The sequence below is a fragment of the Sphaerodactylus townsendi genome, linkage group LG01 (genome assembly GCF_021028975.2).
Source record: "Sphaerodactylus townsendi isolate TG3544 linkage group LG01, MPM_Stown_v2.3, whole genome shotgun sequence".
Classification (NCBI taxonomy): Eukaryota; Metazoa; Chordata; class Lepidosauria; order Squamata; family Sphaerodactylidae; genus Sphaerodactylus; species Sphaerodactylus townsendi.
This window is the reverse complement of record NC_059425.1, coordinates 87,405,741-87,430,339: the sequence shown is the minus strand read 5'-3', so window position 1 is coordinate 87,430,339 and position 24,599 is coordinate 87,405,741. Positions and strand designations below refer to the sequence as shown.

General features: G+C 43.8%; 1 protein-coding gene across 1 annotated transcript; it reads left to right on the top strand.

Moving 5' to 3' along the window:
* The first annotated feature begins 13,259 nt into the window (after positions 1 to 13,259).
* Positions 13,260 to 23,501, top strand: LOC125427177 (centriole, cilia and spindle associated protein). The gene is made up of 3 exons (XM_048486300.1): positions 13,260 to 13,695; positions 16,478 to 16,785; positions 18,149 to 23,501. The coding sequence occupies exons 1-3, from the start codon at positions 13,362 to 13,364 to the stop codon at positions 18,320 to 18,322; spliced, it is 816 nt and encodes a 271-aa protein (XP_048342257.1). The 5' UTR covers positions 13,260 to 13,361; the 3' UTR covers positions 18,323 to 23,501.
* Positions 23,502 to 24,599: the final 1,098 nt, after the last annotated feature.

Sequence of the window (24,599 nt, the reverse complement as noted above, 5' to 3'; positions counted from 1 at the left end):
TGAGCCAGGAACATTGGCAAGACTGAGTGAGTCCAAACAGGCAAAAGTTTACCTTCAGTTTGCATCACACTCCACCATTTTGAGCCTCGCAGAAGTCTACTGCAATCATTTAAAGGCTTCCGGGAGGAGGGGGGGGTGGTGCATGTGTGAAATATTTCCATCTAGTATTTCTACAGCAGCCGTCACTGTAGATCTTCGTCAGCACTAGGGAAATTCTCACTCGGCTTGCTGCATGTTATTGTTGCACCAAAGGTATCCCATGCATTTTTATAATCCAATCCAGGAACTTACTTGGAGACATGAAAGAGACGCTCACTCTTCCTTGGCAGCAATGAATACACAGGAACAAATTGTTGCTATATTTAAAGACTGTACTTTATTTTTCTTGCACTCACATTAGATTTCTTGATGCACAGACTAAAGGGCAGGAGGATGAAAATATCACACAGGAAAATAGTTCTGTGTTGATTGGGAGCCATAGTGATTGAACTAAAGTGAGTAACTGGGATATGGTAGTAATTCAAAGCAGAGTGCCTCACAGGGAGTATAAACAGATTATTACTTCTGAAGCAATTTGTAAGGGGGATGCCATTTTACACACACACACCCATATTGTTCTGAACATGAGCAGTAATAGACTCTTAAAGGCACAGTCTCTTCACACCTGGTAGTTGCAAGATTGATGGCTCAGTTAAAGCTCTTTAAATTGCTGTTATATTGATACTGCTGTTATTGCAGTCATATCAATATTGTAGCTCCTTTACAAAAATAATCCTCCCCGCCTCCGGATGAAAGAGGCAAAGCAGTTGCTTGGACCACACTCTGCTGAAGAAGGGACCATGTCCTAGAACTAATATTCCCTCTCCACATCCCCTCCATGCACACACACTCTCTTCCTGCTGCCGCTGTGGGAGGTGAGAGAGGCTTGTTGTTTCGATATTCCTTGGAATTTCAACATTCCTGTATTAGATCTATTATTATTTCAATAGATATAATATGGTACAAATGCTTGAAGTTGAAACAAAGTTTTTAAAAAGCCTTCCAAATCATTAGGGAGGGGGAAGTAGAGTAGGGGAGGGGTGGAGCAAAAAAGCCCAGAGCAAAGAATAATGTGGGGCCATCTGTTTCTTCTGCCCTGCAAAGCTGGGGGAAAGATCACTTTTTGCCCACTCTCACAAACAGCAAAGGTTATGGGATCTGCCGCGCAGTAAGCGTGAGAAAGAGGGAAAGGCATCTGTAGCAGGAGCTCTGTCTCAAAGAGAACCAGTGTATGATTGGCCTAACCTACATAATAACAAACACAAAATGGGTATGGTAAACTAAGAGCTCATTAGCTACTTTGTGACAGAATGAGCTATGGTTATTTTGTGAAAGAATCTGTCTAAGATACACTGTTAAGGAATTTTGTTACAAGGCTGCTCTACATGCTGGATGCATTTCTATATATGACATCAGAGGATTTGAATAATATGTTTTCATATATGTATGTGACAAATTCTATGCACTCTTAAATGGATTGTTCTTATTTATATATGATTAAAATAAGTTTGTTAGGATATAAACGGAGTACTGGGTCATTTTAATTATATGATAACCTGATTACAATTTTGCTGTCTAATGCCTCCCTGATAGACATCTTTCCCCACCACCGATGGCTGTTGCAGAGGAATGGTGTTAAATGTATTCCAGCACACACTGTTATATTCTAGTGAGATTCCAAAGACCAGCCAGCGGCCCACATGAGTTGAGTCAAGTGCTAGAAAATGTCCTGGAATCATCTGCAAATTGCTGATACTCCATGGCAAAGAAGGGAATGTGGACAGTATTCAATAAATGTGGGAATTAGAGATATGTGGGGAAAGGGCTGGATGTACATTTTTTGATGGGGAGCAAAATTACAAAATGACACCCTTATATATTATATACATATTTTTATACATACATACATACATACATACATACATACATACATACATACATACATACATACATACATACATACGTGTGTGTGTGTGTGTGTGTGTGTGTGTGTGTAAACAACAACTCAATGATAAAATGAATCATGTTGACCTTTATGAACTGTTAATAAATAATTACACTTTTGCATTATTTTATCTACCAATAATTTTTGAAAATTCCCTCAACTCCTCAGCACACATAAAAACCCAAACCAAGGAAAAGGTTTGTCAGCCCAATCTTTCCCTGGACATTTGTTAAAATACAGTGCACATAATTTTGATATAGGAAACACCAAACATACCTACCACTTCTTCATAGCCTGACAAAGTACAATCCAAGGAAAGCTTTATCTGGTAATTATTCTGCTAGAAGCTGAAATGACAGAACTGAAGCTACTGTACTTAAGTCACTGGAAAAGGCTCACTGGAACAGACAATAATGCCAGGAAATGTTGAAGACAATAGGAAAAGAGGAAGACACACCATGAGATAGATTGATTCAATAATCAGTCCTAAGTTTGCATGACCTGAGCAAGGCTGTTAATGAGAGAATATTTTGGAGGTCATTGATTCATAAGTCAGAAGTGACTTGACAGAACATAGTACCGTGTTTCCCCGAATATAAGACAGTGTCTTATATTAATTTTTGCTCCCAAAGATGCGCTATGTCTTATTTTCAGGGGATGTCTTATTTTTCCTGTGTTCTGTTCGTCGGGCATGCTTCCAAACAAAAACTTTGCTACGCCTTACTTTTGGGGGATGCCTTATATTTCGCACTTCAGCAAAACCTCTACTATGTCTTATTTTTCGGGGATGTCATATATTCGGGGAAACAGGGTACATGTGAACAAGACCTCCCTTTCTCAAGGTGTAAAATCAGGCTGCTATCATATGAGGGAGCAGGTCTATTCATGGCCTTTGGCAAAGTCACGCATAACACAGCTCCCAGTTTTAAAGCTGCCAGGATGGGGTCAGGGCAAGAGCCCATTCTCTTCCCCTCTGCCCCATTTGCTCCAGGGCTGTCAGTGCCTTAGCAGAGCACAAGAACCATATTTGCTGGACAATTCACCCAGCCCACCTTCTAGCAGCAGCCAAATTGGAGAACAGGGTATGCAAATGAGGCTCCTCTACCTCCTGCTGCTGTCTTCACTCTGCCCTCCACCTGGAGCTCCTGCCTCCCCTCACTGTCCCCATCCAGTCCTGAACAAAACACATTCCCCTAAATCTTCATTTCCCACAATAACATGAGTGCCAAGGGAGGTTCCTGAAAGGGGGACATAGGGCTAGGGAGGTTCCTGAAAGGGGGACACAGGGCTAGGGAGGTTCCTGAAAGGGGGACACAGCAGGCAAGAGTGAGAGATGCTTTTTATGATTCTGCTCTACAAATGTCCCTTCTATTGTTCAATTCTAGTTTCAAAGCCATGAAATAAAAAAATAAATCCAAATGGACAAGGAGAGGGCGCTTACAGATGAGCACTGGCACACGGGCAAAGGGTAATGTAAACACTCTCTCCTCTGCTCAAATTCTTCCTAGAAAATGTATCCCAAGCCTTTTAATTAGCATGCTGAGATAATCATGGGATTGGGAACCCTGTTTTACTCTTTAACACCTAGATCCACCCTGAAGATCCACTGGTCTAGTGAACAGGGGTGTAGCTACACTAAATAGCACCCAGTCAAGCAGTGAAATTGCACCCCAGCTCTCCCCTCCCCCAAGTTCAGTGGCCAGCTGGCCTGGAAAAGCCCTCTTAAAACTGCCTTCACTGCACAGGCCTTTTCCTTTGGAGTACTTCTCCTTGGCAAGCCAGTGGCAGGCCAACAGCCCCCCCAACCCCCCGAGCAATTAAGTGAGCAAGTGAGGGGTATGAGGTGTGCTGGGCTTCTCCAGGGTCACCTCCCCCTGAGCTTCACAGATGATGCTAGGAAACCAAGGCCTGGCCACCACCGCCACCGCCCTCCTTGTCCTCATTGCCACTGCCTTCACTCAGTTGCTCCCAGAAGCCTTCCAGCAGACAACCACATCCCCTTCTCCTCACTGCCTGTTAACGGAAAGGCCTGAGGAAAACCAAGGTGCTGCCCACACTCCCTCAGGGAGGAAGGGACAGCAGAGGACACTGGGTCTGACAGGTAGATGGCAGAGGTGGGTGGTCCAGGTGGCAGCAGCCTGAGGCAGTAGATGGCAGAGGCTCAGGCTGGTGGATGAGGACATAGAAGGAGGAGGAGGAGGAGGAGGAGGAGGTGGCACAGAAGGGATGGCCAAATACGCCCCCATGTGACAACTGCAAGTGGCACAGGAGGTGTCAGCTCCCTCTGTCCTCCTGAAATACGCTATTGCTAGTGATTTCATACCATTGCATGACTTTTCTTATAGCTGCCTAGTGATTTAACATATATTCCCCTTCTTGTGATCTAAGTATTAACATATTCTACTTCTTTCCTTGCTGACAGTCGCATAGTACAAGTTTTAGGAGTTGCCTTCAGGATTAGGGTAACCTTTTGTTCATGGAAAGGAGATCCAGGTTAGGTAGCATAACAGATGGAATAATATATTGGAGTAAACTTTCAAACTCAGTTGCACATCATTTGAAAATGATCCAGAGAGAAAAGCAGGGGTAGTTACTGATGAGAGGCCTCTTCTTAGAATACAGCAGGCTTAGATCAGTGGCAGTTTTTTGTCTACTGGTAATGAGCCAAGCAGGGTTCTCACTTACATTACAGGAATCTGAAGTACTGATCTGGATTTACACACCATAACAGAAAGTATAACTGTCTGAATCAATGTGTTAATAGCCCTGTCCACGCAACTTATAAAAAACTGTAAAACTTGTTGAAAAGTTAAAAAAAAGAAAAAAGGAAGAATTCCTTTTCTGGAAACATAAAATTGTATCTTTTTCAGTTCTAGGTGGCAGAACACTCTGCAACTCTCTGCCCATCTGACACGTTTTTTTCTTTTTTTACAAAATGTAAAACAAAAGTTAAAATTGAAAACCTGATGGAATTGGGGTGAGAGAGAAACAGGAAAGATGACTTGCTGTCCCCCCTCCCCAGCCTCCTGTTAGGGACCTGTGTAATTTGGGAGGCCACTAACCCCAGCAGCCCTTCCTTGGCCTGAGTTGAGAGCATTCGGACAGGAGGGAGTGCACTCTTTATGAGGGGGAGGGTGGAGCAGCCATGCAGGCCTGACCTTGTAGGGCACAGTGGGTGTGTGCCAAGCCCACCTCCCTCTGCTCCTGCCCAGCCAATGCCCTGGCCCATCATAGGAGCCCAACCCTTGCCTCCTCTGGAGGCTGGCCTGTGCCCTGTGCCTTCCCCGCCGTTGCCACCAAAATGGCATGGCAGTTTACCCATCTCAGGGGCTGCTTCACAGGGCTGGGGGCTGCCACCTCCTCTCCTCTCCCCATTGGCCAGGAGGTCTTTCCTGCCACTGCATCCCAACCTGACAGCACAAAACAATACTTCTTGGGGCAGGACTGGTCACCTCGCTAAGGTGGTCTCAGCTGGATCTGGGCTGCAGCATCAGAGTTCTGCCCCAAGAACCTTTCACCCACCAGCTGGCCCAGGAATCTCTGTGTCACCCCCCCCCTACTGCCTCAAAATTCTCTGCCTCCCCCCACTGCCCCCAAATTTTTCACCACCCACCCACCAACTGTATATATCATGAGGAAGGATGGCTCTATCATGGGATGATTTAAACTCTCTAAAAAATGATGTACATGTAACTGCAGTCTGTGAACAGAAAGAGGGGTAGGGTTGTGTCCACGGATACTTGCTAGTCCCTTCACCATGTGCATGATGTGTGAAAGACCATATACACAGGCATCAGCTCTTTGTTGGGATTTTGCAAGTATCAGTCGCAACTCAGTTATAAAAGGGTTAACTGTTTGTATGTAAACAAGTTGCTGCAGTCACTGTTTATGACCTGGTCTATTGATTAGTTATTGATCAATCAGATAGCCATTGCTTACATGTTAGTGAGCACGCACATCTGAAGTGTTAAGGTTAACTCTGTTTCTTTGTTTGAGCAGATGGCACACCACCATGCAGAAGTGCAGCTGGGCAGAATGGAGCCTGGGGGGAGACTCCTTTTGCCCCCTGCCCCATAGGACAGGACATATCACTACTACTAAAATGTTAGTGTAACCTGTGAACTCCCAGAGTTTCTAAAATATATTCCAGTTTGCCCTGTTTCTTTACCCGTGTGTGTGTGTGTTTGTGTTAATAAAGGATTTGTTGATGTTCTCCTCCAGGAAGCCAGCCCAGGTGTGTGTGTGTGCCTGGGAAGATGTAAGTGTCTACACTTTGGGTTGAGGTATGTACAACCCAAAGACGGGAGGTTGAACAACTAGCCTCGTGGTGCCACTGGAACAATCTAGAACTGAACACACTTAAAACCGTAGAAATGGTGGTAGATTTCAGGAGAAACCCTCCCATCCTACCTCCTCTCACAATACTAGACAACACAGTATCAATAGTAGAGACCTTTAAATTTCTAGGCTCCATCATATCTCATGACCTAAAATGGTCACCTAATATCAAAAATGTCATCAAAAAAGCACAACAAAGAAGAATGTTCTTTCTGTCGCTCAACTCAAGGAGAAGCTCAAACTGCCCAAGGAGTCTGCTGGGAAAATTACAGTTCCTTTAAGCACAGAGGAATCATTGAGTCTGTCATCTGCACCTCTATAACTGTGTGGTTTGGTTCTGCAAACTCCAACAAGAATTACGCAGCACAGACTTCAGAGAATAATCAGGGAACTGCAGAAAAACAATTGCTGCTAACCTTGCCTTCCATTGAGGACCCAGGTGTAGCAATACTGCACGGGTCAAAAAAAAAAAAGGGCTGTGAAAATATTTACTGACCCTCAAAAAGCATCCTGGACATAAACTGTTTCAACTCTTACCCACCCTCTAAACGTCGCTACAGAGCATCTCTGCACACCAAGACAAATCTAGACATAAGAACAGTTTTTTCCTCAGATGCACCATCACTCTGTTAAACTAAAATGAATTCCCTCGATAATGTTAAACTATTTATTATATACTTCTATTATATAATTACTGCACTACTTTTTTTCATCAATTCCTAATACCCATCTCCTCCCCTTTCAGCTTGACTGTATATGACTATAGCCTGTGCTGACATTTGATTTTATTTTATTTTATGATTTTACATTTTATGTTTTCATTACTACTGATTGTTTCCTGATTGCTTACTAGACCTATATGACAATCATTAAGTGCTGTACCTTATGATTCTTGACAAATGTATTTTTCTTTTATGTACACTGAGAGCATATGCACCGGAGACAAATTCCTTGTGTGTCCAATCACACTTGGCCAATAAAGATTCTATTCTATTCTATTCTACTCTACAAATAAGAATGGTATTCATTTGATTCTTTCTCTTTATATAAATAAGGAAAATTCATCAGCCTCCCTCCCTCCCTCCCCCCGCCGCCTGCCTGCCTGCCTGCCTGCCTGCCTGCCTGCCTAATGAATTTTCCTTATTTATATAAAGAGAAAGAATCAAATGAATACCATAATATAGATGTATTTTAGGTTCCTTGGTTTTACATTGGTTTTGTCTTGCTTGGACAGGGGTTTCTGGAAACAGCCAGGATATGTAATCTGGCCAACACCCTCCTGCCACTTGCCTGACAGGTAAACTCATCAACACAAATAAAGGACCTTTGGACTTACAAAATAATAGGATCAGGGTGTGCTGTGGCCGTTGGAAGACGTCACTCTACTTCCCATTGGATAATTTGAACTTTCCACTGACAGGATCTGAAGACCCATTGGACTATTTGAATTTTCCTTTGACAGAATCTCAGGGCACAAGCTCAGGCAAGCCTTTTCCTTTTGGGACTTAATCTCATCAGCACAAGCAAAAAACTGTCTTCCTCCTCTTTGTTTTAGGTTGTTTTGTATTGTGTTATTGGGGACTGCCCCCTCCCTCCCTTCCTTTGACTAAAACTGTATATAAGGTCTGTGCTTTGCTCTGCCCAGCGCAGTGCTTGCTTGGAAGGAGCTTGAAATCACAACAAAGAACCTCTGCTCTGAAGGCAGCCTGCCTCTGCATTTGCTCATTGCTGCCACAGCTGAAATCACTCTGAAATCACTTTCAAAGTTACCAGGCGAATGGTAACATTAGCATAAATACACTCCTCAGACATCCTGAGATTCTTTTGATACTGAGGTGGTAACTTCCTATCTGCTGCAATTTGTGCCTTTCAGGTGAAGGTGACTCCTATTTTATCATATGGAATACCACTGGCCATTGCCAAGGTCAATAGAAGATATGACTCATGTTTAAATTCTTTCCTATGTTCACTGTCAAACATTCCCACATGTGTTTCTGGTCCATCAATATGTCTGGAATTTGCCAAGCCATCCTTGGAGGCTAAGGCCTGGATAGTAACCTTTCCGTTTAGATTAAAAATCTATCATTCATCAGTGAGTTGCTATCCCTACTATCTGGCCAAAGACAGCTTTCAAAGTTTATGGCTGAAATTGGTGGATAACAGACTACAAATATTTGGTCTTCCCTTTGAAACCCTTGACCAAATGGATCTTTCTTCTGCACGCAAGCAAATTAAATCTAGTATTTTATGGTTCAATAAGTGGAGCATGTGTTGCAGAGTGAGAAGAGTATGCTCCCTATATTATTTGGGCCTCCCAATTTTGAAGACTCTACCTGCATACTGTAAGCTTCTAACAGTTCCTAAATACCGAATACTATTCTCTAAGACAAGACCGGCAGCCCAATCCAGAGGGCAAGGTGGCCAGGGACAGCATCGCTTCCACTCAGCCTCCCAAAGGGTTTCAAGCAGCATGGGAAGGAATGAAAAACAGCCCGCAACTACCTGAAAAAAACCATTTTTTAAAAGATGTATGCCACACTTTTTGGTGGCTTAAGTCTGCAGCTTGGGGCAGGGGGGAATTCCAGGGTCCAAAACCCAGTGGAAGCTGATTCCAGGGATCCCCTTCTCTTAGCAATTTTGTGTCTCCAAATCAGGGAACCTAGATGCCATCTGGCATTTATTTATCAACTTTCATAAATATAAGGTGGTCCAAGAAAAAAGGATTATTAGATACATCCAAAAATGGAGCCCTGCTGTAAAACCGGAGCTTGCGGCCAAGTTATTTGTAGATACTGATCCAAGGGTGACTTTGGCAGGTAAATTTTTTTTTGTCTATGGAATGTAATGGTACTGCTTCTTTAATTTTATTGTAAAATTCTGTTAATCCATGATTTTATACAAGTTTTATAAAACTGAATTCTGTATGCACACATTTTAGATATTACATTACTTATAAATGTAGCCCTGTTCCTTTTGCTCGCAACTTGGTGGTCTATGATCATCAAATAAAGATTCAGGTCTAAAATTTCCAAAGCAATGGGATCCATGCTTAATTGTTACTGCCAACGATTTACATCTTGTTGGGCTTGGTGGAATTTGGATGTGCTAAATTTCTCTGGATTGCATCCACTCTCCCCGTTATCTGCAACAGACACAGGCTCAGTCTGCTTCTTGCAAAGCTACCGGGACATAAATTTCCACTTCAAGGTCCCACACTCAGCTGTATGCAGCACAGCTGTTGTCATCTCTTATCACTTATGATTGCAAACAGGCTTGTGTTTGGCCTTCCTAGAAATGTATGACTCTGAGAAATATGATCTCTGTGCTTATTCCCCCCTCCCCCAATGATTTTGTTTTAGTAGGGAAGGGTAAGTTTGACTTTCACACTTGTAATCCAACTGATTTCTATAGCTGAGTTGGGAAGAAGTACCTCCCCACGCCTGCAAAGCTAGTGTGGGGAGGAGGGTGTGTACAGGCAACTTAAAAATATTTTATTGTGGCTGGTAAATGAACAATTGAAGTGTCACTTCACTCTAACATTGTTATGATTACCTTTCAAATGTTTTATTATGGCATTCCTGTAAAAATATCTAGAAGTACTTCAGCATCATAAAAAGATAAATAAAGCATGAACTGTTGATTTTGGCTAAGTGGATTATTTCATAAAATTGGTGGAAGAGAAACAGATACCAGCTCATATTATTTTCCATAATGCTGAAGACTGCCCGAACAATGCTACATGCTCTTATGTGGGGAGCATTATAGAAAGAATGCAAAACTAAAGTCCCTGGAGGACCTCAAGTGGGAAACTTTGGAAGTGATCTTGACAGAAATTGTCTCTTCACAATGGGAGATTTAGGAGATACTGAAATGTTTCCCTTGTGTATATGAAAGTTGTGTACTTTCCAAAGATATTTAATAAACATTTACTACCATTTCACTCTTTCTCACAGGGAGCAACATTGTTCAGTACTGTGTTATTTTTAACCTGACCACATAGTTTTGCAGGATTGATTTGTTATTCTTGTCACCTGTAAAAGAGATTCCATGACCACAGCAGTCAGAGAGCCACAGAATTATAAAGGGTCATCTAGTCCAACCCCCTGCATGAGCCTAAAGGATTCCTGGCAAGTGTTTGTCCAGCTGATTCTTGAAGACTGCTACTGAGGTGGAGCTCATCACTCCTTAGGCAGTTGATTCCACTGCTGAATTCCTCCTCCTTAAATGCCGAATAAAGGTTGTTGTTGTTAAAACTCCTCCTCCTGTAGATTTTTTTTCCTAATATCCAGCTGGTACCTTTCTGCTCAAAAGTTATAATTATTGCAGGTCTGCTGCCATTAACTGACAGCCTTTAAAATATTTAAAGAGAGAAGTAATTTCCCCCTCAGTCTCTTATTTTCCCGATGGAACCTCCCAAATCCTTTAGCCTTTCCTCATAGGGTTTAGTCTCTAGGCCCCTGATTGTCTTCATCATCTTAAGAGGTGTCCCAGTGTAAGTGGGGGGCAACCCAGAAAACATTAATTCTCAGTAATATCATCAAAACTCTGGAATTCTTTCTTCAGAGATTTATACAATCATACAGTCATAGAGCTGAAAGAGACCACCAGGGCCATCCAGTCCAATCTCCTGTTATACAGGTAGACACAAACAAATTGTTTAAACCCCTTTGAAAGTGATGCTGTTTGGGGGTAGATTCCAGCATCAAAGCGGCTGCCCATGCCCCCCCCCCCAAACTCAGATTTTGCACCAGGCTCCATTTTCCCCAGCTACGTTTCTGCCCGAAGGGAGCCCAGCCGGTAAGGGGGGCAGGCCAGGGAAGTCTGCCATCCGCAGCCTTGGAGAGCTGCTTTTATAAGCACTGAGGTGGGGGTTGGGGCTTAGGGAGGCATGGCCATGCCCCCGGGGTGGGTGGGGGCATGGCCCCCCTGAACCCATCCCATAAAAAATCTATACCTATGTCACTGGGAACAATGAGCACATCAGATGATCCCAAGGTGGAAGTTGTCCCAGTTATGCTAAATGTACCCTCCTTTATATTAGAACCCATCAGAACCCATCCTCAGTGTTGTTAGGAGTGAAAAATTATTCGCATTACACTATAATTGCATATAGATATTCTGTGAGTGTAAGTGGGATGACTGAATTTTCTGAAAGACAGTTTGGACTTAACAAAGGCCAGGAGATGGCCTTGATTTCCATTTTGATAAGCTTTCCAGAGAAGTTTACATTATAAGGTCAATTGCTGAGTGGTCTTTGGAGGATGATTATCATGCTGCAAACCTCTATCATTAATCATGGCCTGAATGTGATATGTCTTCAGGAAGTCAAAGAACAGAGTCATTTTGTCATCGGCTAGTGCCCAAGCAATATGTCAGCTCATTAGAATGTGGCCCCCAGCATCTTCTTTACATACATACACCTGTTTAACACTTTCACTTATAATTCCCAACACACTGCCTGTGTATGAAACAAAGACATCTTGACTGTGACAGGGAAGAATTTGGGAGGGGGGGGGGAGTAGGAAATAGCACAAAGCACATAGATATCATAACCGAAGGTCCCAAATTATGATCCAGTCATCTCTGGTGGCTAATCTTTTTGGCAACATTTGATACTTTTATCAGGCTCATTCCAGAAATCGTAATTTTTTTCCTTTGCCTTTCTCCTGACAGGCTGGAAGGTTTCTTTGCATCACACTGACACAGACTGAATGCACATCAGGCCTCAGCACCAGAAGTAGATTTTACAGGCAACACAAAGGTCTTGGCTTGAGATTTACGGACCAATGCAGGGGGGAGGGGGTGTGGCCAGAAGCAAGATCTGGAGATGGTGCTGGTACTCTACACATGTGTGTTTGCCCTCCCTGGGTCACTTATCTCAGTGGAGGGGCAAATCCACTGGCAGATGGCTACCACAGCCCTCTGAGACACCTGGATGCAGCACAGAGCACCATGTCAATGTCCCTGCACCACTGGAGGCCCTGCCAGTGTAGCAAGGGTGTTCTGGAGGCATGGTCAGGGGTGGAGCCGATGTTAGTCAGCTTCTACCCTGGTTTCCCCTCCAGATAAGCCACAACCTGGCTTGCAATTTACACCACACATAAATCCATTGAGCCCAATGGAGGGCTTTCTGACTGCGGGGAGGGTTCTTCTTTTTTTACTTTCTGCACTACCAAAAAGGTGTCAGATATTGGTTTCCCAGATCCCAGTCTGATACTTTAACCATGCTGTAGCCTGATCGTGTCAATCTCAGAGGTCAAGCAGGGCGGCCCCTGGTTAATATTTGGATGCGAGATCACCAATGAAAACCAGGGTCACTACTCACAGGCAGGCAAACCACCTCTGTTAATCTTTTGCCTTGGAAACCCTATGGGGCTGCCATAAGTCTAGCCGGCACTCTGCACACACATGTCCACCTTTAGTTGCCTTTTTTCTGAACTGAAAAGTCTGAGTCTCTTTGCCTTTCCTCACAGGGAAAGTGCTCTACCTCTTCGTGCTTCATATCTCCTTGGGCTCGAAACCGCAAAGGCTACATCTTTATAGTAGACTTAAATTGCTGTTTTATTGCTCTGTTTTTAAATGGCACCTTCTGCGATCACGTGTATAAGGTACTTTGCTGAGCAGCTGAGTTGGTGGGTGACGAAAAACGTATGACTAAAGGCACTGCAGAAGGAGCATCACCCACGCAAAGCCTTTTTAAAATAAAGTCCCCACCCCCCACATCCCATCCCATCCCAACCCGGAAAAGGTTCCATGGAACACCGGCTGAAGCGGCCACAGATGGCCCCAGCAGCCCCAGGAGCAAGGTGCCTCCTTTGATGTTTTAGAGAGTTTCCCAAGGCTCGCTTTTGACGCAACTACCGGCCCCCTTGCTTGTTCGCTGATTGGCTTACGAGGGCGGAGGCGGACACAGGACGTCGCTGTTTGTGTTTAAACCTTCCAGCGGGAGGGTGGGGGCGAGGAGCCCGCCTCTGGGGGAGCCAGGGGAGCCGTTCTTGGTCCGAGGGCGACCCCGCCGGGCAGGCGGAGTAGGGCCGCCATGGTGCCATCGCGATGCGTGAAGAGCGAGTACATGAAGCGCTACAAGGAGCCCAAGTGGGAGGCGTGCGGCCCCTGCTACCAGGAGCTGCTGAGCTACCGCCTGAGCCGCCGCCTGCTGGAGCAGGCGCACCGGCCCTGGTTTTGGGACGGCTGGGAGCAGGGCAGCGGCAGCGGCGGGTCCCCGTCGCCTCCCGGCACATCCAGCCCCCCGACCGCCCGACAGAGGGAGGAGGAGGACGCGGCAGCGCCCAGCCAGCCTGATGGTCCTGGCAGGCTCGACGGCGTTGGGGAGACCCACAGAGCCCGCCCGCCGGAACCCCAGCGCAGACCCGGTATGGCCCGTCGCCGCTCCTCCGGCAGGAGCGACCAGAGCCTGGCTGGTGGTGGCCAGGTCTCTTGGCGTGACCTTGGGCGGGAAGGAGGCGGCGGGGTGGGTGGGGGGCTCGGAAAGGGAGGCAGAGTCGCCGTGGACCCTGGTGGAAAGGGAGGGGATGGTGCGGGCGTCCATCTCTCCCCGGCCGCCGCGGGAGGTTAATCTTTGCTGGGAGGGATCCTCCCCAGCTCTAAAAACATGGCACAGCTGCGCGAGGCTGCGTGTCCAGCTGTGCTCGGTGTGTTGCGAACATGCAGCAGGGCGCAGAGACCCCGCAGGCGCTTCGCCACCGATTTGCGGCCGCCTCCTGCCGCCCAGAGTGCGTGGAGCTGAATCTCTGACACCATCTGCTCGGGAACAGAAGAAGGCGGTTCTGCCCTTATTCCGTCGCTTGCTGCGGAGTACAACACCCGCTTCCCAAGTGGATCCTGCTCAGACAAGGCAGCTGGAAGCAAAGCCCCCCCCCCAATCATTTGCGGATGTGAGAGTAAAGCGACACCCCCCACTTTAGGATTTGGGGAGCGGCTGTCATGTTGCAGCGACCCCTCTTCCACTGGAGGCACAAGATGCTCTGCTGCTGTGAGGGCCTCATCACACCACAACAAACCGCTTCAAACCTTCCCTCCTTTTGCTCTGCCCCTCGCCCGCCCTCTTAGCCTGACGCCTGGCTTCTCCTGAGACACCCCTTGTTCTCTTGCCAACAAGAAAATATGCACATTCAAAAGCTGTGTTTCCACGCCTGCTTGTGCACTTCAAAAATGGGGCCTGGTTTACTGGCAATGGCGGAATCTTTAATAATCCTCTAAGAATGGGATACATTTCTTTCTATTAGTGAGACAAGATCTGTACAACATTTGTGTGCATTAAACAATTCTGTAGACATATCAGCACAATGCTGTACTGTTTCCAGGTCACAAAAAGGTAATGACTAAAATGTAGCCAGATCCCATGCAGAGTTAAATATGCGTAAATGAATGAATGAGGCTAGGTGTGTCTAATCCTGCATAGGACTGGGCCACCAAATGTTTCTCTGTCCATTCTAGAATGCAGCTTCTTTTAAAAGAAATATGGAAAGCATAGAGTGTCTAGACTGTGAAGGGTTGAATCCATTAACCTGGTGAAGTTTTGGCTATGACGGCATGTTTTGTTTTTGCTCTGTTGGCACAAGAGAGCGTCCTTTGGGATTTCAGCCAGAGTATCTTGAACTCTCATTAGCTCTGGAAAACTTTGGATGTCAGAAACCTTGAAGTGTCAAACCTTGTATAATCCCACACGCTGAGGGACCCCGGCCTACTCAGTAGGCTTCTGAGTATCCATTACAGTGAAAACAAAGAGTGGGTTGATAGACCACTTTGTCGTAAGGCTTTTTGTTTTCAATAATATCTTGAAAGAGCTTAAATACACTCCTTTAAAAGGCAAACATTGTAATGTATTAAATGCATTGTGTTTATACCATGAATGTCAAATGGTTAAGGAGTTAAGTAGCATAGTTTTCTGTGGCCCAAAAAGCCCAGAATATGTTTCACACTGTGGTAAACCCTTTTACACTCAGCAGCGAGCCACAGACAACCCTGAACACTCTGTGGATCTTTGTTCTGTGTGTGTACTCTTGAGAATGTAATGTGAACACTGGTTTTGCCTGATGCACTGCTAACTCATTCCCATGATGGCTAGAATCTGTTAAATATGGAAGGTGAGATGCTCAGGGGATTGATTGTGACTCACTTCACACAAATAGTGAACACAAGCAAATCATGGAAACAAATGAAAACAGCACACACAAGGCATTAGATATAATAATGAATGGTGGAATAACTTCATAAAAACTACTAGATCAGTTTTTCTGCTAATGAAGTTTTGCTAAGGAAAGGTATAGAAGCCTGACTCCAGCAATGGAGCCTAGGCTTGTTAGCACACTGTGCTTTCTTTTAAAAATATTTGGAACTAAATGTTGACAAGAAATATGGCAGCAGCTGAGATGGCCTTGAACCTCTAATGGATGTTAAACTGATACCTTGGAGGGAAAGACATTTCCTATATTAAGCTTCAGTTTGTGCAGCAGTGATTTTTTGTGTGCCTTCTCTGTTGCTTCTCATTAAATGACAGCTGTAGCAGTATCATGATCCATTGCATTGATAAGGATGCTGTTCGTGCAGCACGGGCAGGATTTGCTGACAGCTCCTTAACTGTACTGGTGATGTACACATGGATCCACAGCTGCTTATGTAAGTTGTTGCTATGGTTTCATGCATCTTAAAATCTGCATAAGCTTCTTGTTCTTCTCTAGTTCTCCAGAAAAGCAATCACAAAAATTAATGCATGCCAGCTGCAGGACTTCCAATGCCAGCCCGCTTGGTGTGAAAAGGAGCAAAGGTCCTTTTACAAGTCACACCCTGCAGCCATTCTTAATCTGACCTCTTACACTGAGAAAGCATTTGATCTTGTGTTACTCCTTTCCTAATTGTGATGCCTCTCATTTGCTATTCTCCTTTGCTATTCACCAGCATCTGTTGCCTTGGCAAAGGAATGTTGCCTTTTCCACGGGGCAGAAGAGGTATGAGAAATCTAGTGACCTGCTGCAGCTAACTGGCATGCACTGGTCTGCATTGGACCCTGTGCCAGGCAGGTGTTAGTCTCATCTGTAGTGTGGATGAATAAAAATAAGAACAAAGTAGCTGAGCAATGCTAACTGGCTGTACTGTTTCATAGCTAAAGCTAAACCTGTTTCTGACTCTCTCCAGATGAAGAAGGGCAAGAAAAAGTTGAAGAAAAGGCTGAAATCAAGGAAAATGGAAAGAAGTCTGTGAGGAAAGAAGGGAACAATTCAACAAGTCAGCCTGGCCTTTCTTCAAGTCACAGTGCTTTGGCCAGCCGAGTGGACAGACAACAAGCAAAAAGTCCTGAAAGACAACAAGCAAAAAGTCCTGAAAGGACAGAAATACCAAAGGGAACAAAACACCCATTTGCTTTGTATGGCTGGGGAGAAAAACAGACTGATACGGGCAGTCAGAAAACTCACAATGTCTGTGCATCTGCTTCAGCAAATGAAGTAAGCCAACTTGTATGGTTACAACTGATTTTTGTCCAGGTTCCTCATCACCATCCAGGCTATTTTTGGTCTCCACATTTCATCTTTTGGCCTGCATAGCTTTAACAACCCCAAACCAGGACTCTCCTTATGTCCTCATATGCTATTATCATCTTGTTCAGCTAATCAAGAATTGACTGGGCTGCTACTGTCTCATTGTCCTGTCTTCTGCTTCTGACTTCCTCCCCATTAGCCCATATGAAGCTGCTGGTGAAGGTGGGGAATCAGTCCTTCTCCCTTATAGCCTGCCACAGCACACCCCACAAGGTCATGGGGGGGGGGGCTCTTCAGGGGGTTGCCATTTTTGCCATACTCATGACTGGACCCCTGTTAGAAAGGAGCCTAGTATAGCAGGAATTCATTTACCCCACTTGAGTAGCTAGGACCATAGCTGAATGCCTGATTTGTCTGGATTTGTTTGAATGGACAGTTGCTATTCAAAGTGAGTGGGCAAAGAAGTGGGGGCAGTTACTACATCAGTGAAATAAATGCCATCCACAATAAGGCTCATTCAGGAGCCAAGTAATTCCCTTCCCTGTTCTCTTGTATGAGGATTACTAGGTGAAGAAAGGTATTCATACCCTTTTGACTTAGTTTTTTGAATGCTTGTCAACCACATGAATGTAAGCAGAAACACTTAAAGTTAAGGTCCGCCTCCTTCATTACTCTTTTCAGGCTGACTTCATGTCATGTGTGTTCATTAAGCATGCAAAAGACTGACTGGACATTGGGTGTGTATGAAAATTGCTTTGAAGTTAGCATATAATCGGCCAGTGCAGTTGGCAGTTTGACCACTCTTTCTGCTCCTAGTTGACTTTTCAATCAACTTTTTCCTGCTGTATATACAGTCATGGTATCTACATTCAGGGATATTGTAACACTTCCTCAGATTTTGGGTAGTGACCAAATAAGGTCATTTTGGGAAAGGATGGAGAGAGAAGTGGTTAAAGATAATGATTCAAGGTGGGGATAAATTTGTCTTGCTTGCTAGGGAACTAGCTTTGGTCTAAAAATATGCATTAGTATTTGGATTAGCAACATCCAAGGAACACCAAAGTCATGATGCGGAGGCAAGCAATGGAAAACCACCTCTGAGCACATCTTGCCTTGAAAACCATATTGGGCAAGGAGGGTTGCCATAAGTTAGCAGTGACTTGAAAGCATGAAAAAAAAGATTAAATAGTCTCTTACTGGAGAATAAGTTTTCAAGGGGAATAACAGAAGCCACAGGTCCACAGAGAATTCAACATGTGGATGTCCCTAGCATATAGATTGCAAGTTGCATATTCTGGATAACCAGCTAACATTTAAATATCTCTGGCAGATTCATGAGTCGGCATTAAGAGCCAAGAACAGAAGGCAGTTAGAAAAAAGAAAGTTGTCTCAGAAGCGGATTCACTCAGCAGAAGTAGAAAGAACCTGGAGAACAAAATCCTCCGGCCCAGACAATCCCTGGATGACGGAATACATGAGGTGTTACTCTGCTCGAGCTCGGTGATTCACAGCTTGATGGGACTACTTTTTAATTCAGAAAGCGTTTTCCAATGCTTTCAGGTTACTGGTGCAAAGCCCCGAATTACTTATGTAAGGCTTTTACAATAGGATTTTCCAACAGTTTGTTTTGTTATTTATATTTTGGTTTTTCTGTCTGCAGTAAGTGGAACAGATGGACCCATATTGATGGGATATATATTTGCCAATGTAGCTTTCTGACAACTTATTTTAAAAGAATGTGTTGCAACAAGTATTTCTATTGATTTCTGGATGACTTCTAAAATCTCTAGGTTTTTATAATGAATGTGGATTTTTTTTAAAGAGCCAAAAACTGCCTAGTAGAATTTGTTGACTAATACTCTGTCTCCTTATATTAATATAAATTCAATCCTGATCCAGAGGACATTCATCTTTAAGTCACATGAAAATGTGTGGGACTCAAGTTAAATTGTAACTAATTCAGACTTTCTACATTGGGTAGCCCCTAGATAGACTGTACAAAGAAGTTGCTGTGAAATTATTTGAAAGGTGTAATGTCACTGCATTTTCATGTGATGTAGCTCATCTTGGGACAGTGTACATCTGACTTTATGATTGGCTAAGCCAGATAGGGAGCTTTCCAAGGGCCTTGATTATAACAATGTGACATCCACTTGGTTTGATGGATCACATATTGTGCAGGTCTTTATGAATAGCCATGCATAGCTAGCTGTTGAAAACTGTGGGTCTGAAATACTACAGGCATTTTGAGAATTCTGAAATTTTTCACAGTAGGGAGTAACTTCATGTTTTATAGTTTTGAGTTTTGTGGCCATTTGGATGTGTCAGTGAGATAGATTATCATGTGCTGTGCCTGTATTTTAAGCTGCATTTCTTTGCTATCATAAACCCACTGTACCAAATGACTTATGTAGACAATCTTTAGCCAGTAGTGGTGATCTGTTCAGTGACTGACAGTAATGTGGACTTGTTTCCACTGAACTGGATTGTGAAGTATTTTTAATGCTTTGTCCAGATGGACTAAAATGTATTTCTTAAGCAGCTTTATTTTGTTTTTTTACAAATTGACATTTTGATCACTCTCTAAAATTATGAATTGGGCTTTGCCACTAGTCTGATCTATTCAGTGTGTGTTCCACATGGTACATACAAGACTTGAGTTGACAGGGCAAATTTGTTGTACTTCAAAGCATATAACATATTTCTGCTTTTTCTACAAACAGATCTGTATAGGTCAGAGGAAGAAGCCATTGGCGATCACAGAATGTGACAAACCTTGGTTAACGCTTAGTATTTGTATCTTTACCAACCTTTTTGAAGTGTAAGATTCCTAAAGTGATGATTTGCTTTAAATAACAATATTGTTTTAGTGTATAGAACACACTTTAAAAACCTTTGTGGCCACAATAACAAAATCTCTTCAAAGAATGCTGTGTGTCAGTATCGCAACATTTGAAAGGGTAACTTTTCTGTGCAGTTGTGAATGCTCTCCAAACACATCTCAATAATTTTGTGAACTTTTGAGCTGAATGTCGCTTATCTGTTCTTCCCAAAGATACATCAGGTACTCTGCCTAACCCGTTTTCTGGTTGCAGTGGAGGGTTTTTGGCCTTTTACTAATTTTGGCTTTTGCTCAGTCCTCAGGTGCCCTTACTGGAGTTTGAAATTTTAATGAAACAGTGATATCTTGCCTCCTTCTTCTTTCTAGTTCCATATCTCCAGTTTAGAATCAGAATTAAAGCACAGATTGCATTTTGCATGAGGTTTTGCAACAGTTTGTTGCATTGACTTCTGTTTTTACAAGGATCTTAGAGGGCTGTATGAAAATTTTATCACGTCCTAAAGGCCTTTTCTAAATGAAAGGTAGCATTAGAAATTGGTTAAATTATTTTTAGCCCTATCCAAACCCAGAAGTAGTGGGATGTGGTGCCACTGCAGCGCTACCCTGTTGCCTCCAAGAGGGCTTTCCAGCCATGCAGGGAGCTCAGAAAAGGCCAGAATCCCCTCCCCTTACTGCCGAAAACCTGATAGGGCTTACAATACTTACACACCAAAAAGGTGGTGTAAATCCGGGGGCTGGGGAGCTGTGCTCCCATCCCTCAACCCTGCCCCCCCCCCCCCCCAGTGCAGCCCTGATGCAGCCTGGACTTCTGGATTCTGCAGTGGTGGGGCTTCAGGACAGGCAGCCACCAGTGCATCTGCCCCTTCCACCAGGGTAAGTGCCCCGGGGAGGGCAAATGCACTAGTGCAAGACCATGCTGCTCCCTAGAGCCTTTTTGGTCCCCCTTTGAATGGGGTGTTTAAGTTTCTTTAACTATCAGAATTAACTTCCCCCAAGGGTTTCAACAGAGTTGTGGCACTTTCCTCCTGAAGAATCTTATGTGTTAGGATCCTTTGAAAAGGAATAGTATACATTAACTTACACCAAAATTTTGCATATGGTTTTCTGAGAGAACATGGTTTTGCAGTTATAGGATTAAAAAAACACACCTTAACATGTGGCTTTGGTTAAACATTTTTACTAGGATCTATGAGTGCCATCCTAAATACACTTAAAAGGGGCTCACTGACGTCATTGTGACTTACTTATAAACATGCTTATGGCTACCATGTTAGCAGGGAATGGGAAAACAGCCATCTAAACTAATCAGTATAGAAGCATATTTAGACAATAAGTTGCTAAAAAGGTCGTGGTAAAGATCTTATGTTTGAGGCCATTTAAAATTTTTAGTACAGTCAGTGTATTAAGTTCTTAATATCACTGTAAAATGGAGACACTACCTGTTAAGAAAGTCAGTGAAGTTCTACCATACATTTGTGGCTCTTCTGTCTTCAACACTGCTGAAGGATGGATTAGTACATCTTTCAGCTGCTACATGCATGGAGCACTCCAGGTTACAAATGTTGTTTTGGTAGTTGCAGTGAAGTAACAGTATCATATTCTTATCTATCCTTCCAGTTTGATGAACTGTCAAATTGGTCTGTGATGGGAGTGCAGCCTGAATCACTGTTAATGGAATGTAGAAGTTTGGCTGTGTGTTTTCGTACAGTTGCATCTTTACACCACAATGAAATTATTAACATTAAAATGTCAGATTTCTCTTATTAAACTGTCACATTTATGAACCGTAGTGGGTTAGATCCAGGATGAGGACCATGCAAGGGCCGATGCTTTTCATAGCTTTCTCTTATCCCCAACAGTCTTTTTATTTCTGCAAAATAATATTCCATGTGGAGTAACAGCTGTGGGAGGAGAGGGGCAGGGAACAAAATTGCTTTGGACTTTCTGCTTGTTACTTTCCACTTATGGAATAAAGGAAAATGGCCTATGCTGTTGTGGGGGTGGGGGATGGTTGTCCCATAACCTTAGCAATAAACTTTGCAGGGGAAGGGGAAAAGCAGAATGCTTAATGATTGTTGGCACTGGTTGTTGTGTGGCCATGGTCTGGTGATTTTAGCTGCTGATATTTTGTGTGCATCTGTGGCTTGCATCTTCAGAGGCATGTCATGATAAGATGTGTTCCTGTGGCACAGTATGCCACATTTGTGTGGCTGAGTATCTTCTTTGCCCTCCTGTCAGGTGTGAGGTGGAGTTGCAGTTGCATTGCCTTGTGTCCTGGTGGTTTGAATGTGTGGGGCTCATCACAGAAACCAGAGCGAAATGAGGCAGTTTGGGGAAAGGGCGTAGAAGAATCAGTAGTACCTGGTGGACTGTTAGATAGTATTTGAATAGTCCCTTGGTTTTTAGTTTTGATTTCTTTTAGTACCAATAGCCAAGTTTTGTTGATTTTCAGGCTTGTTTCCTTTTTGTTGAAACTGTCTTGGTGCTTGTGTGTTTCAGTGGATTCCCTATGTAGTCTGACAAAACCTGGCTGCTGGTACTAAAGGACGCCAAAAACCAGGGGACTTTTCAAACACCATTCATCAGTTCAACAGTTATTACAAATTCCTTCCCCTTCCCCCTGCCTCACCTCATTCCACTTTCTGAGATGACTCTCACCCATTCAAACCACCAGGACACATATTAATGTAACTACACAAATCACTCCACACTGTCACGGAGTGAAGGTCATTTTACCATGACATGCCTCTGAAGATGCCAATCACAGATGCAGGTGAACAAGACCATATGGCCACACAGCTGGGAAATCTGCAGCAGCCATAATAGATTGTTGGCACCTTCTGCTGATGGGTCATAGGATCTATCTCTATCAGAGTGACTACCAGTCATGGCTACAAGTGCTGTTTTACTGAAGTTGATGTTTCTCAGGCTTTTTATTTAAGCACTCTCTGAATTTGGAGCAGCTCTTTTGTTAGGGAACCAAGCAGCTGCAGGTTGAAAAGATGTTTGATTTGGATCCCAAATTTAACACTGGTATTAGAATTCATTCTGGGCTCTTTTAACATTGACCAGTAAAGGAGTCCATGACATGTTCACTCCTTGCTGTTTCCTCATTGGCATGGAAGTTTTTTCTAGCTGTAGTATCTATTCTGTACTGCTTGAAGGAAAAAACCTCTGGCTCAGCCTTTTGTAGAATCCTCTCCCACCCTGAGAACTTGTGCTCTCATTTGAGATGGCCATTTGCCCCTGGGGAGCAGGAACCATCTCTCATATTACTTCCTTTAAGCCATAGGTACTTCAACCTGTTGAGAGCCGACTGCTGCATTTCTATTCCAGGCTGCACTTGCACTGAAAAAACAGCTTCTTGGTGCTTCCATGTGTCAATAGGGAAAATACTGTTTTGGAGCCAGTAAACAACTGGGAACATAGCTGTATGTTAGAGTCAATGTTTACATTTGTCCCCAGAACATGCTGGGTTGTGACCTTGAGGTGAGCTATTCATCTTAGACTACATGAGAAACATCTTGAGTATTTTTGGCTTTAACCCTGAGAAACCAAATTGCAAGTTAGGCAGCAAAGCCATACAGGAAGTCGAACTTTGTTTCTACGTGTAATTCTTAGACAGGAAATGGGGAAAAGAGATAGGGGTGAAGTGAAGCTCCATCAGTTTGATTTTGTGAGCACTGAAATCACTTTAGAGAAAACTATGGGGAAAATTTAAGCTTGAAGCAATATGTGACTTAGAATGTTTTCAAGTAGTACTTGTTTTTCTAATGTTTGTGTTCTTTATATTGTACATTCCCTAACTTTGAACATGTGAATAAAATGAACTCTAATAATACTTTGTTGAATAGAAGACTAAGCAGGGTGACTCTTATGGATTCTCTAAAGCTGAGTTGCATAGTTTGGTAAATAAACAGCTTCAAGGGAAGACCACCAAACCTCTACAGGAAGCTAATGGCCAGCTGAAGCCAGAGAACAGGATCCTGAAGTGCAAAAAGCATTTATACATGTACATAGTTCCCCAAAGCATGAGTAGCATCTACTACTAATAATGTTCATGTTGTATTCAAAGCAGGTAAACAATGCAAGATTTAAACTGTACATTTATCCAGGTACTGCTCCCTAGTTTCATTTGTAAAATGAACACACATTGGATTTTCCTTACAAATAGATGCGTGGATATATATATACAGGACATATGTGTTCACTATAACACATGAGCAGGGCCACTGCTGAAGAATACATCCTGAATTATTACATAGTGAAATGATTAGGCAGCCCAGTTCAGACCGGGGAGGGAGGCCTGGAACAGCACAGGGAACGGCAGAGGACTGCATGGCATGCTTGCCTTGCTCCCTCCCATATAAGGGGGATCCCTGTTTGTGCAGAGCAAATGCACTGGTGGCCAGCCACCCCATAGCTCTCAGAGGGTGGAACTGTGCTGGCATCCCAAATGGATGCCGGAATTTGGGAGGGCAGGCTGGGGAATTTCAAGGGGTGAAGCTGACTAATGTTGGCTGTCACCCTGAATTTGCGGTCAGTTGTACTGCAGCCCCGACCCTGGACTTTTGCGGCCCCACAGAGGGCTTTCTGGCAGTGGGGTGGATTTTTTTCTTCTCCCTACCCACACTTCTAGAAAGACCATTGGAGACAGCGTGGCAAAGCTGTGGGACATCTGGATTGGGCTGTAAACTTCCTAAAGCAATCTCAGACTTTTAGAAATGAGATACACTTTTCAGGGTCCACTTGTAAACTCACTCAGTGGCTCTCACATCAATTGACACTGAACCCTGGTCTTTCATATTTAGCATGTAACATCACTAATCAAGACTATTTGCACATCATGTGAAGGCAAATTTGCCTTTGAGCCTTTTCTGCAATAGCTCTGCTCCTCCCCAGCTCACAATTCATTTCTAAAATTTAATTACCACAGGTA

What these genes read in the sequence shown, in the direction of transcription:
- LOC125427177 (XM_048486300.1), top strand. Translation starts at nt 13,362, where the DNA reads ATGGTGCCATCGCGATGCGTGAAGAGCGAGTACATGAAGCGCTACAAG. An exon ending in GGAACCCCAGCGCAGACCCG is followed by an intron (nt 13,696 to 16,477) that starts GTATGGCCCGTC and finishes GACTCTCTCCAG; the next exon opens with ATGAAGAAGGGCAAGAAAAA. An exon ending in CATCTGCTTCAGCAAATGAA is followed by an intron (nt 16,786 to 18,148) that starts GTAAGCCAACTT and finishes TATCTCTGGCAG; the next exon opens with ATTCATGAGTCGGCATTAAG.